Source organism: Hyperoodon ampullatus, assembly GCF_949752795.1.
Source record: "Hyperoodon ampullatus genome assembly, chromosome: 2".
Classification (NCBI taxonomy): domain Eukaryota; kingdom Metazoa; phylum Chordata; class Mammalia; order Artiodactyla; family Ziphiidae; genus Hyperoodon; species Hyperoodon ampullatus.
The window spans coordinates 27,610,212-27,623,119 of NC_136915.1; the positions used below are offsets into that span (position 1 = coordinate 27,610,212).

Genomic DNA, 12,908 nt, shown 5'->3' on the forward strand with positions numbered 1-12,908 from the left:
CCAGTGCTTTGGGAATTTCTTTCTTAGGAGCCCTGACTAATATCTGGTGGGTATTCTGGCAGTTCCCTAAATTTTGGAAGACAGGCTCATCTGGGAACTTCAAACTGCAAGAGCAGCTGCACATCTTGTGGGTGAAGTCCCACTTTGAGGAGAAGGCTTCTATATTAGGAGGAGGTCAGGATTCTTACCTCTAGAGGGCATCTGGCATGGGAAGGCTTAGGGGTTAATTTCAGTGCCATGGTAGGTCCCCTGAAGAACGTCAAGCTACATGAACAGCTGCCTTCTTGTGGGCAACACCCCATGTGGCATCCCTTCTTGGGGCCAGGCAGGCTCACCCCAAAGAAAAGAAAGCTGTGGGGTGCTAACTTTTTTGCTTAGTAGTTTCTTCATTGGTGGGACAATTCAATTTCAAATATTTTGTTCTTTTATGACATTACAGATGAATATCTGGAAATATGGACACGGGAGCTTTGGCAGTTCCCTACATGTGCTACATGTGCTGTGTTGATAACATCTCTCCGTGTCCCCATAGAGATTAACAGGAAAACAAACTCATTCATAGGAAACGTCTGGGGGCTGGTGTGTTAGTGCTAAAGGGAAGAACTGTACTCACTGGGCAGTCAGGACACAGGACAAACGGGAGAGGTGGTGATACAGAAAGGGAAGCAGGCTGAGGCCCAGGAGTCCCAAACAGGGAAGAAGAGAACACAGGAGGGGGTTTGGACCTGGGCTGAACAACAGGAAGGCTTGGACTATTCCTGGGACCTCATGGTAATAAGGTCTGGACAGGACTCTGGCCATAGGGTGACCTCACAAACTGCGTCTTCACTAGTTTTGCAATCTCTTGGCTGTATGGGCTTGGCCGTATGGGCTTGGCCAGTGCTGACTAAGGGCATGAAGCTGGGCTCAGACCACCAAGGGCTGAAGTCCAGTTGGGACCTCTGATAGCCGTGCTCTCTGCCTGGGAGGGATGCGATGAGGGTTCAGAAGGTCTGCTTCCCTCCCGTCCATCTGTCACACTCACACCCTCGGGAGCTCACTCGCCTCCCAGCCAGGTGTTCCTTTGGACCCCCTTCTCCCACACCAGAGCCCATACCTGAGCAGTGGGGGAGGGAGCCAGTCCAGTGTCCATCCAGTCCACACATTCGGGTGGCATTTCCCACTAGAGTCCGCTTGCTGGTGCAGCTGTAATGCACGACCGCCCCCGCAGTATAGTTGTCCCCGGACATCTGGGAATGGGGCGGGGAGCCCGGATGGCCACAGGACACCACTGTGGGGAAGGGCAAACATGTCATCAACTCTGCACCAGGATGGATCATCATCACAGGACACATGCTAGGCTTTTCACGGCGACAGAAGAGCAGAAGAGAAGCTGGGTTATCTACTGAAGCAAACTTCCTGCTGGCACACCCACTCAGCATCAGCAGACAATGCCTACCCACCTCGCTGTCCAGTTTCTGTATCTGTGAACTGCAGAGCGATACCTGTTGTTTTAAGAGCTGAATGAGATAATACATGTGAAACTGCTCAGCACATAGTAGGGACACAGTAATATCCGTTTCTTCTCTTTCTTGCCTCTTGTGCTCACCTCTCCCTATTTCCTCACTGCTGTAGGACATACCAAGAGGTCTCTGGCAGAAAGGTGGTACATATAGTATACGTATAACTACATATAAGTCAGACAGAGAAAGACAAATGTCATATGATACCGCTTATATGTGGAATCTTAAAAAATGGTACAAACGAACCTATTTACAAAACAGAAATTGAGTCACAGATGTAGAAAACAAACTTATGGTTACCAAGGGGGAAAGGAGGGGAAAAACTGGGAGACTGGGATTGATATATACACAGTAGTCTATATAAAATCGATAACTAATAAGAACCTACTGTATAGCACAGGGAACTCTATTCGGTGCTCTGTAATGACCTACGTGGGATGGAGTCTAGAAGAGAGTAGATATATGTATATGTATAACTGATTCACTTTGCTGTACACCTGAAACACAACATCATAAATCAACTATACTCCAACAAAAAATTAATTAAAAAAGGGACAAATGGGTGATCTGTCATCCTGAGACTGTCAGCATTGGCCACAGGATCCAGAATGAGGGCCAGTTAGAGTCCTCTCCAAATGCATCTCACAGCTGCCCACATCAGTTGTCTCCAACTTGTCCTCTTCTGTTGCAAGTTCCCTTTCCTGAGACACCAAAGTGTAACTGTGGAAACCAGTGATGGGGTTAGAGTGCAGAGCTGAGGTGCACGGGCCAGGGCAGGACAGTGCTGTCGACGTCGCTGGGTTTGCCTCGCATTGTTCTTGCCACGGTTGATCCCAGGCTCTTTCATTTACTCAACACATATGTATTGAGTGCGAGGCACCGTTATATGTATTTGGGAGAACAAAGTCCATGCTCTCGTGGAGGTTATGTTCTAGTGAGGATGAGAGACCATGAATAAGAAAACAGGTAATTCTAGGGGTTGCTATGAAGGAAAAGAAAGCTGCATCAGGAAAAGGGTGCTCAGGGTGGGATGAGCAGCTGTTTTTGAGTAGGATGGTGATGGTCAGGGAAGATCTCTCTGAGGCAACATTTGAGCAGTGATCTGAGTGATGTGAAAAGGCCAGCCATGTGAGATCTGGGGGAAGAGCATTCTGAGGGAAGGGACATCGAGTGGAAAAGCCCAGAGGCCGGAATGAGCCTGGGGTGTTCGCGAAACAGCAAGAAAGCCAGGGTTGCTGGAATAGAACGAACAAGGAAAGAACTGAAGGAGACATGGGTGGAGAGGTTACTGGGAGCCAGATTATGGCATAGAATTTGGACTTTATTACAAGCATGACGGGACCCCACTGGAGTGATATGATCTGATTTACATTTTAACAAGATCATTCTGTCTACTGTGTGGAGAACATTCTAGGGCGGGGCAAGAAAAGAGGGGGCTGATGCAGTAGTTCAAGAAGAGATGATAGTGATTTGGACTAAACCTTGGGGTCTGGCATGCAACTGGGAAGGATAGGTACTCTGGTGGCCAAAGGGCTGGCTGTCTGCGAAGACGGCCACCACAACTCTCCCCATCCCGGCACAGGCCTACCACTCTTCCCACTCCCAGATGTAGAGTCTCTTATTTCCTCCCTCCTTGAACCTGGGTTGGCCTGGGACTTGCTTTGATCAACAGAATGTCTGGCTTAAGAGATCCTTTAACTTCCTCTTCTGCTCTAGGAACCCAGCCTCCAAGTAAAGAAGACCATGTCATCCTGCTGGAGAGAGTGGCCACGTGGAGAACAGCCAGCCGCAAGTCCTCAAACATGGAGATGGGGTCATTTTGGATCTGTTTTGGATCCTCCAGTCCTAACTGAACCACGTTGGGTGCAGATGAGCCAGCCCTGCTGGGATGGTTCATTTTATGTATCAACTTGACTAGGCCACAGGATGCCCAGATATTTGGTCCAACATTATTCTGTATGTATCTGTGGGGGTTTCTGAATGAGATTAACATTCAAATTGGCAGACTAGACTGAATAAAGCAGATTGCCCTCCCCAGTGTGGGTGGGCCTCATCCAATCTCTTGAAGGCCTGAATAGAACAAAAGAGTGGGGTAAGAGAGAATTCTCTCTGCCTGTCTTTGAGCTCCTGCCTTTGGACTCAGACTTGGACTGGAATTTACACCGTTGGCTCTACCTAGTTCTCAGGCCTTCAGACTCAGACTGGAACTATGCCATCTGCTCTCCTGGGTCTCCAGCATGTGCACTACAGATCTGGGGACTTTTCAGCCTCCAAAACTGTATAAGCCAATTCCTTATTATCTATGTATCTATCTATATTTGTATCTCTATCTATATCTATAAGGAGTTGGCTCACATGATTTTAATATATATTATATATTATATTTAGAAGCAGATATATAGATGGCTCATGGTTTCTATAGGTACAGATATATAGGTATAAATCATATATTTAAATCTATATAGATATAGATCTTATTACATACCTATATATACTATATATTCTATCTATCTATAAAATATATGTAAAAAAATATATATCCTATTGGTTTTTGATTCTGTTTCTCTGGAGAACCCAGATTAATATATCTGCTAAGCTTCACCTAAATTCCTGACCTTTAGAATTGTGAGAAAACAAAAATCGATGCTATTTTAAGTTTTGAGATGGCTTACTACGCAGCAATAGGTAACTGATACAGTGAGTTCCAAGGATTACACTATCTATTCCTTAAGACAACCCTATGAGGTAGGCACTGTTTTTATCTCCACCTTCCTGATGAAGAAAATGAGGCATGGTGAGGCAGGGTAACTTCCGCAAGATCACAGGCCTGTTCAGCAGTAGAATTAGTTCTTGAAACCTGGCAGATTGACTCCAGAGGGCACACTCTCAAGCACTGTCACTGACTCCCTTCTGCAGTACTGCTTTAATACTGCTGATGAACTCTCTCTTTCTGGAAGGAATGGAGCCCACAATTATAATTTAAATGCTTCTATGTTTACTAGAAATTTCTGGACTTCCAGAAATTGTCCAATTTTAACTCTGAAATGATTTTTCAAAAAAATTCTTTTTTAATGGAAATGCAACATACATATAGAAAAACACAATAATCATAAAAACAGAGCTTAATGAATTGTCACAAAGTGAATACACTACCCAGATCAAGAAAAGCATATCACCAGTGCCTCAGAAGCCCCTTCATGCCCTCTATCACTATCTCTCTTCTTCCCTCCTCAAATTAAGCTACTATCTTGACTTCATACACCGTTAATTAGTTTGCCTGTTCTTGAATTTTATTTAAATGGAACCATATAGTATATATTCTTTTGTGTTGGCTTCTTTCACTCAACATTATGTCTGTGACATTCGTCTACGCTGTATATAACAGTAGGTCATTATCATTGCTGTATACCAGGGTCAGCAAACATTTTCTTTAATTACTGTCCAGACAGTAATTATTTTAGGTTTTGAGGCTACATACTGTCTGTGTTGCATATTCTTCTATTTCTTTTTTTTTGTACAATATTTTAAAAGTATTAAAAATAAAAACTCTTCTAAGCTTAAGGGCCATACAGAAATAGGCCATAGGCTAGATTTAGCCCAGGAACCAAAGTTGGCTGGCTTCTGCTATATAGTTTACCATTTGTGTTAGTTATCTCTTCCTGTGTAACAAATTGCCCCAAAGCTTAGACAACAATAAATGCATTACTGATCATGGTTTCTGTGGGTCAGGAATTTGGGAGTGGCTTGGCAGGTGGTTCTGACTCAGAATCCCTCATAAGTTGCAGCCAGGATGTTGACTGTGGCTGCATTCCTCTGAAGGCTTGACTGGCTTCCCCCAGAGTGACTGATCTAAGAAAGCCAGGTGGAGGTGGGATATCTTTTATAACCTAGCTTTGCAAGTCACATCACTTTACACAGACCAGCCCTGGTACAATGTAGGACTATGCTACATAAAGGTATGAATAGGTTGACTGTCACACCACTGTGGGAATATAGCACATTTATCATCCATTTCCTATTGATGGATGTTTGGGTTGTTTCTGGTTTTGGACTCATGAATAATGCTGTTAAGAACATTTCTGTTCATGGCTATTAGTGTACAAATGTACACATTTATGTTGGTTACCCATAATGATTTCTGTGACAGCAGCTGGTTGTTTTTTTCTGATTTTCTTATTTGGCTTTAAAATGTTTCTTTGGGGAATTTGAGGATAGTGTTCAATTATGGTAATATCTAATAATCTCTAAAAATGTATGTGCAATGCAAGAAATTATTTTTTCATTACTGGCTTGATCTAGGCTACTTGGGTGTCTGTAAAATTAGCAACTACAGTGTACTCTATTGTTTTATTCCCTTCCTGTGGTTTGTTCTTTTAAAGGAGGAAAAAGTCAACAATAATGATGCTTGTGACAAAAGAAAAATTAATGACAATACAATTTGCCTGCCATGGATAAGGAGAAACAAGAAAAGGACATATGATAACAATAAAGAGAAACAACTTGCATTCATTGCATATTTGCATAAAAATCTAGAAGGCGAAGAACAAAGACAAGGTGAATAGCTGTTGCTGCATTTCTCAATTTGTCGATATAAAAGATTAACGTTTTTAATGTTCATGCCCATGTCCAAATGGGATCTCTTTGGATCATTCCAGTTTCTGCAGTGGCTCTCTAGCTGCTAACTATGCATTAAGCTTAAATGTGTGCATAAAAATCAGCAAGATAGGTATTTAGCACTCCTAATAGTAGCAGATTTTCTTGCATTACACAGGATACACATATAACAGGGGATTGAGAAAGTATAAAATTGTAATTAAGCAAAAAACAATAATATAAATCAGCAATTCATGATTGGGTGTGGACTATGCTGAGTCCAATGGCAAAATGAAAAGGCCCCCCACCCTGGTTCCTAAACCATAAGTATGAGAGTTGGACTAATGGCCAGCCACCTCCAGAGCTTCCACTGTTTTTTAAAGCACTTTAGCAGGGAAACGGCATATAACATAGATATGGATCATGCATTTTCCTTGGTCCCTGCATGTCCACACTAATTAAAGCAGTTTGCCTTCACCTGGAAGGAACAGCTGATTGACATTGTTGACTAGGGGATATGTATAGTCATCTACAATTTGTCACAATCCTATTCACAGGTAATTGGATCTTCTAGGAGTAGAAATGCAATTAGTCCACTAAAATAATGTCACGATAACCATGAAACATCAGTGAAAATTATTTTACTGGGAGTCACCTGGGATCTAGAGCCTTACAGCCAGTGGAAGTTCCTCAGGGCTGGTGTTTTTGAAATAGTCTCACCAAATCTCAGGGAAAACTTCTATGTTTTCCCCCTTCAACAAGTGAATAGGCTAATTGGATTCTGATGCTAGTATATCCCTTTAATGGGAATCTTGCTGAAGTTCATATTTAGAGGAAGTAAGAAACGTTGCTGTCTTTGAATGGGGTCTGCTTTGGGAAAATCTACTCCAAAAAGAACTGGTCGGTCCTTTGGTTTCTGTGTCTCTAATAAAAACATAATGTGGTGGTGTCAGTAATTACTATAAGTAGAGTTTGGCACCATGTAAATCCCAATGAGAAAAAGAAGTGACCACTGGCTTTCTGTAGTAAAAAATATCAGCAATTGTTGAGCATTAGCCACTTATTTATTTATTTAGTTAGTTTTTGAGAGAGAAAATGCCTAGCCTGTTTTTAAGGCATTGGCTTCTACCAGACTGAGAGCTTGGTTCCTGATTCCCACAGATTAAGGTCAGTTAAACAAAAGATCATAATGTAAACATAATAAAACAATGAGAAACAAGTCACCAAGAGTGAGAAGCAGGAGAAATGACAGTAGCAGAACTAGACTTGAAAAGACACTGATATTGGAAGTATCAGATATAGAATACATAATAAGTATATTTAATATGTTAAATATAGAAAAGAACATGTTTACATAGGAACAATACACTATGGAAATAATTAAGCAAATTTGAAAAACAAATATTGCATTCATTTCTCAAATGCAAAATAAATAATTGGAAATAGGAACTCAATGAAGAGTTACACCTCAACTTAACTAAAAAGATGATTATTGAATGGTAAAACATTCAATAATTATCTAGCTAAAAAAAATAAATCTCCGTAATTTTTAAAAGACTGAAATCATACAAAGTATGTTCTCCAACCAAAATGCAATGAAACTAGAAACCAATAACAGAAGGAAATTTGGAAAATCCACAAATATATGGAAATTAAACAACACTCTCCTAAATAATCAGTAGGTCAAAGAAGAAATCAGGGGAGTGATTAGAAAATACTTGAGGTTAACAAAAATGAAAACATAGCATACCAAAACTTATGAGATACAGTGAAAGCAGTGCTCAGAGGGAAATTTATAACTGTAATTGCCTACATTAAAAAGAGGAAAGGTCTCAAACCAACAACCTAAACTTCCCCTCCAATAAACTAGGAAAAAGAAGAGGAAAGCAAATGGAAGAAAAGAAATAAAAAAGGTTAGAGTAGAGATAAATGAAATAGAAAAACAATAGAGAAAATAAACAAAATCAAAACTTGGTCCTTTGAAAAGGTCAGAAAATTGACAAATGTTCTAGTCTGATGAGAGAGAGAGAGAGCCAGAGAGAGAGGGAGGGAGAGAGAGATAGATACGGGGGGAGAGAGAGGATTCAAACTCTAAAATCAGGAATGAAAGTGGAGACCTTACTACCAACTGAGTTTACAGAAGTAAAAAGGATTATAGAATACTATGAACATGAACAGTTGTATACCAATAAATTAGATAACCTAGATGAAATGGAAAAATTACTAGAAACACACAAGCTACCAAAAATGACTCAAGAAGAAATGAAATATCTGAAGAGAATTATAACAAATAAGTAGAAACAATCAATAATCAAAAAATTTTAACAAAGTAAAGCCCAGGACCAGATGAATTCTACCAAAAATTTAAAGAAGAAATAATACCAGTCTTTCTCAAACTATTCCTAAAAATAGAAGAAGGGGGACAATTGCCAACTCATTCTATGAGGTCAGCACTGTCCTGATACCAAAGCAAAAGATATCATAAGGAAAGAAAACTACAGACCAATATTCCTTATGAATGCAGTTGCAAAAATCCTCAACAAAATACTAGCAAACCAAATCCAGTAGCATATTAAAATGAATTTTACCATGACCAAGAATGATTTGTTCCAAGAACACAAGAGTTGTTCAACATATGAAAATCAATCAATGTAATACACCATATTAATAGAATGAGGAAAAAAAAGCCCCACATGATCATCTCAATAGACGCAGAAAAATCATTTGAAAAAAATCCAATACCCTTTCGTGGTAAAAATGTTCAACAAACTAGGAGTAGAAGAGAACTTCCTCAATCTGATAAAGGGAATTTGCAAAAATCCCACAGCTAACATCATACTTAATGGTGAAAGACTGAAGACTTTACTCCAAAGACTAGAAAGAAGACAAGAATGTCTGTTTTGCCACTTCTATTCAACATTGTACTGAAGTTTCTAGCTGGGCAATTATGTAAGAAAAAGAAATAAAAGGCATCAGGTTGGAAAGAAAGAAGTAAAATTATGTTTTTTCACAGATGACATGATTATGATATGACATTGGATTAGGTGCTGGTTTCTTAAATATTCCTTCAAAAGCACAAGCAACAGAAGAGAAAATAGATAACTCAGACTTCATTAAAATTCAATACTTTCATGCATCAAAGGACATCATCCAGAATTATCTTTGGGAGAAAAGATTACAAATTATATGTCTGATAGAGGTGTAGTATTCAGAATATATAAAGAACAGTTAAAACAAATGATATTAAGACAAACAACCCAATTAAAAAATGGGCAAAGAACTTGAATAGACATTTCTCTAAAGAAGAGATGCAAATGGCCAATAAGCACATAAAAAGATGTTCAACATCATTAGTCATTAGGGACATGCAAATCAAAACCACAATGAGATACCACTTCACACCTGCTAGAATGGCTGTAATAAAAAAGATGGACAATAACAAGTGTACATGAGGATATGGAGAACCTGGAACCTTCACCAGTGCCCATGGGAATGTAAAATGGTGCAGCCACTTTAGAAAACAGTGAACCTTAAAAAATTAAACACAGAGTTACCATATGACCCAGCAATTTCATCCTAGGTATATATTCAAGAGAACTGACAACATATGGTCACACAAAAACTTGTACATAAGTGTTCACAGCAGCATTGCTCATAATATCCAAAAAGTGGCAACAACCCAGATGTCCATCAACTGATGAATGGATGAACAAAATGTGGTATATCCATACAATGGAATAATATTTGGCCATAAAAAGGAATGAAGTAAATGATACATGCTACAACATGGATGAACTTTGAAAACCTTATGCTAAGTGGAAGAAGTCAGACACAAAAGGCCACACACATAATTTCATTTATATGAAATGTCCAGAATAGGCAAATTCACAGATGGAAAGTATGGTTACTGGGGAATAGAGTGGTGGTGGGCAATGGGAAGTGACTGCTAAAGGGTGTCCTCCTGGGGTGATGAAACGCTCTGGAATTAGATAGTGGAGATGGTTGCACAATTTTGTGAATATATTAAAATCACCAAATTATATACTTTAAAAGTGAATTTTCTGGTATGTGAATTATATTTCTCTACAAAAAAAGGAAGAAAAATGGAAGTGGATTAAATCCTCCTAAGGAAATGATTATAGATAATATTGATGTAATGATATATTAATTATATCAATATCAATATTAACATCAGATAAAGTAAGTTTGGGGCAAAAAATTAACATAGATAGGGTCACTTTATTATGATAAATCCTCATTTTACCAGAAGATACAGCAATTTGAAACCACCATGCACTCTGAATCTCAGCTGTCACCACTGTACTCAGGTGGCTGTCCATTTCCAACCCCAGATGATTTGTCAGTCGTAAATGGGGCTGGATGGCCAGGTTGGGGTCCTCAAGCAAGCGAAATATGGGCAGGTGAGTAGCTGTACCAGACTCCTATCATACCTAGAGGCACAAGGGCATAATGAGATGGAGTCATCCAGACTGGGGGGCCTACAAAATATGTATGACCCACCACAGATAAGAAGACTACTGAATGGCACCAGCTCAATGCCCATCAGTCCCTCGGGACTGCATCTTCACCTCTACTACTGGGAAGAGGGGGGAGAGAGTAACCCACAGGGTTCATCATTAGCAACAAGAGAAAAGATCAGGAGCCCAGGGAACTGATTTTCTCTTCAGGATGTGTGAGGCTAGCAACCAGATGTCAGGATTCTGAGTGCCTCCCCCATCCTTTTCTTCCCCACATGGTGTCCCCATATTTCTTCCTAATTACAGTTAAAGCAGTTATTGTTTATTGAGTAGCTACTATATACCAGACATATTGTACTAGGCACTTTTAATGGATGTTCCCATTTAATCCTCTAATAACCCTATGGAAGAGGCATTAGCATCATTGTTACAGATGAAGAAATGGAGGATCTGAGAGGTTAATGGACTTCTTTCAAACCACACAGCATGTTTAGTGGCAGAGCCAGAATTCAAATCCAGGTCGGTCTGCCTCCAGGGTCGGTGGCATTTCTGCTTCAGTCTTTCAAGAGCAAGGGGTTCATGTGTTGTCTTTCTGGAAAAGCAAGGAGGGGGTAAAATGGGAGACAGTGTCCCGCTAGGCAGCCAGGACCCCTGAAGGAAGGGAACCCTGGAGGCTGAAGAGGTTGGTGGCAGCACTAGAGAGGCAAGAGGATAAGCCTGTAGCCAGGAACAAAGGAAGAGTGAGAATTGGTGTGGCAATCAACCCAACAGGGCCCAAGATGCTCTCTGACATCCATAGAGCAGCCAGAGTGACTGTCATCGTGAACACACACACACACACACACACACACACAGAGAGAAGGGCTGTTTTTGATATGGACCATCCTGTCAGAAGGCACGGGTGATCATTGTGAGTAGATAACATCAACTTACAGAGACACTGGGGGCGGGGACGGTCCCATGTGCCATCTCCCTGGCAGCTGAGCACCGGGGTGCCCAGGAGGTAGAAGCCGTGGTTGCACTGGTAAGACACAGTGGTGCCGTAGCTGAACCTGTGTGGGCCACTGGCATGGATTTGACGAACGCTGTTTTCTTGGTGCCCAGGATCTGTACAGTTGATGACTGCAATGGAACGGGATGATTAGATGTAGAGACCTGGACGTGAGGATTATCTTACGCTTTTATTTATTTATTTATTTTTTTGGCGGTACGCGGGCCTCTCACTGTTGTGGCCTCTCCCGTTGCGGAGCACAGGCTCTGGACGCGCAGGCTCAGTGGCCATGGCTCACGGGCCCAGCCGCTCCGCGGCATGTGGGATCTTCCCAGACCGGGGCACGAACCCGTGTCCCCTGCATCGGCAGGCGGACTCTCAACCACTGCGCCACCAGGGAAGCCCTCCTACGCTTTTAAATGAGAATTCAGAATTCCAAACAGGCACGTATTTCCAGTACAGCAAAATTTCCGGACCAAGACAGGCTACACAAAGGAGATCCTGCCTGGGAAGGTGAGCTTGTCGAGGCTGCTGTACTTCTCCCCTCACCTTGATCACCTGGTTAAGGGATTCATTCTTCCATGTCCAGCTAGACATCACCTCCCTGCAGAAGCCTTCCCACCTCCTCCCAGACTGGTTAACCTCTCCCTCCTCAGCGCTCCAGGTACAAGCCTGGATTGCTCGATTGTGATTTGTTTGAATACACGAATCCCTTGAGGGCAGGGATGCCTCCTCTCTGTGAGCAGATCCCTGATACAATGTCTCCCTCAGCAAAGCTGTGGAAGGGGGGGTGGGCTCTTCTGGAAACTGTTTTAACCACTTTTACGAGTATTTCAGGGGGAGATTAATCCCGGGGGATAAATTTGACTTTTAAATCCTGAAGTGTTTCCAAAGCAACTTAACTCAAAATCGAGTGAGATTTGAGAGTAATAACCATATTATTCATAACCCATGATGTGTACTTAAAAAAATACATTTATTTAATTTATTTATTTTTGGCTGCATTGGGTCTTCATTGCTGCGCGCGGGCTTTCTCTAGTTGCGGCGAGTGGGGGCTACTCTTCGTTGCGGTGCGCAGGCTTCTCGTTGCAGTGGCTTCTCTTGCTGCGGAGCACGGGCTCCAGGCGCGCGGGCTTCAGTAGTTGTGGCTCGCGGGCTCTAGAGCGCAGGCTCAGTAGTTGTGGTGCACGGGTCCCGCCGCTCTGCGGCATGTGGGATCCTCCCGGATCAGGGCTCGAACCCGTGTCTCCTGCATTGGCAGGCAGACTCTTAACCACTGTGCCACCAGGGAAGCCCGATGATCTGTACTTTTGCTTTCAAAACACTTTCACATCCATTATTTTA

The 12,908-nt window shown here is 41.7% G+C and overlaps 1 protein-coding gene across 1 annotated transcript in view; it reads right to left on the minus strand.

The window, feature by feature from the left end:
- The window catches only part of CSMD2 (CUB and Sushi multiple domains 2), a gene marked incomplete at both ends in the record, with an annotated part of 669,667 nt that overhangs the window by 30,568 nt on the left and 626,191 nt on the right, over positions 1-12,908 (minus strand). Inside the window, 2 exon segments of the mRNA XM_079698551.1 lie at positions 1,097-1,270; positions 11,507-11,695. Of these exon segments, the coding sequence (XP_079554677.1) occupies positions 1,097-1,270; positions 11,507-11,695 (363 nt within the window).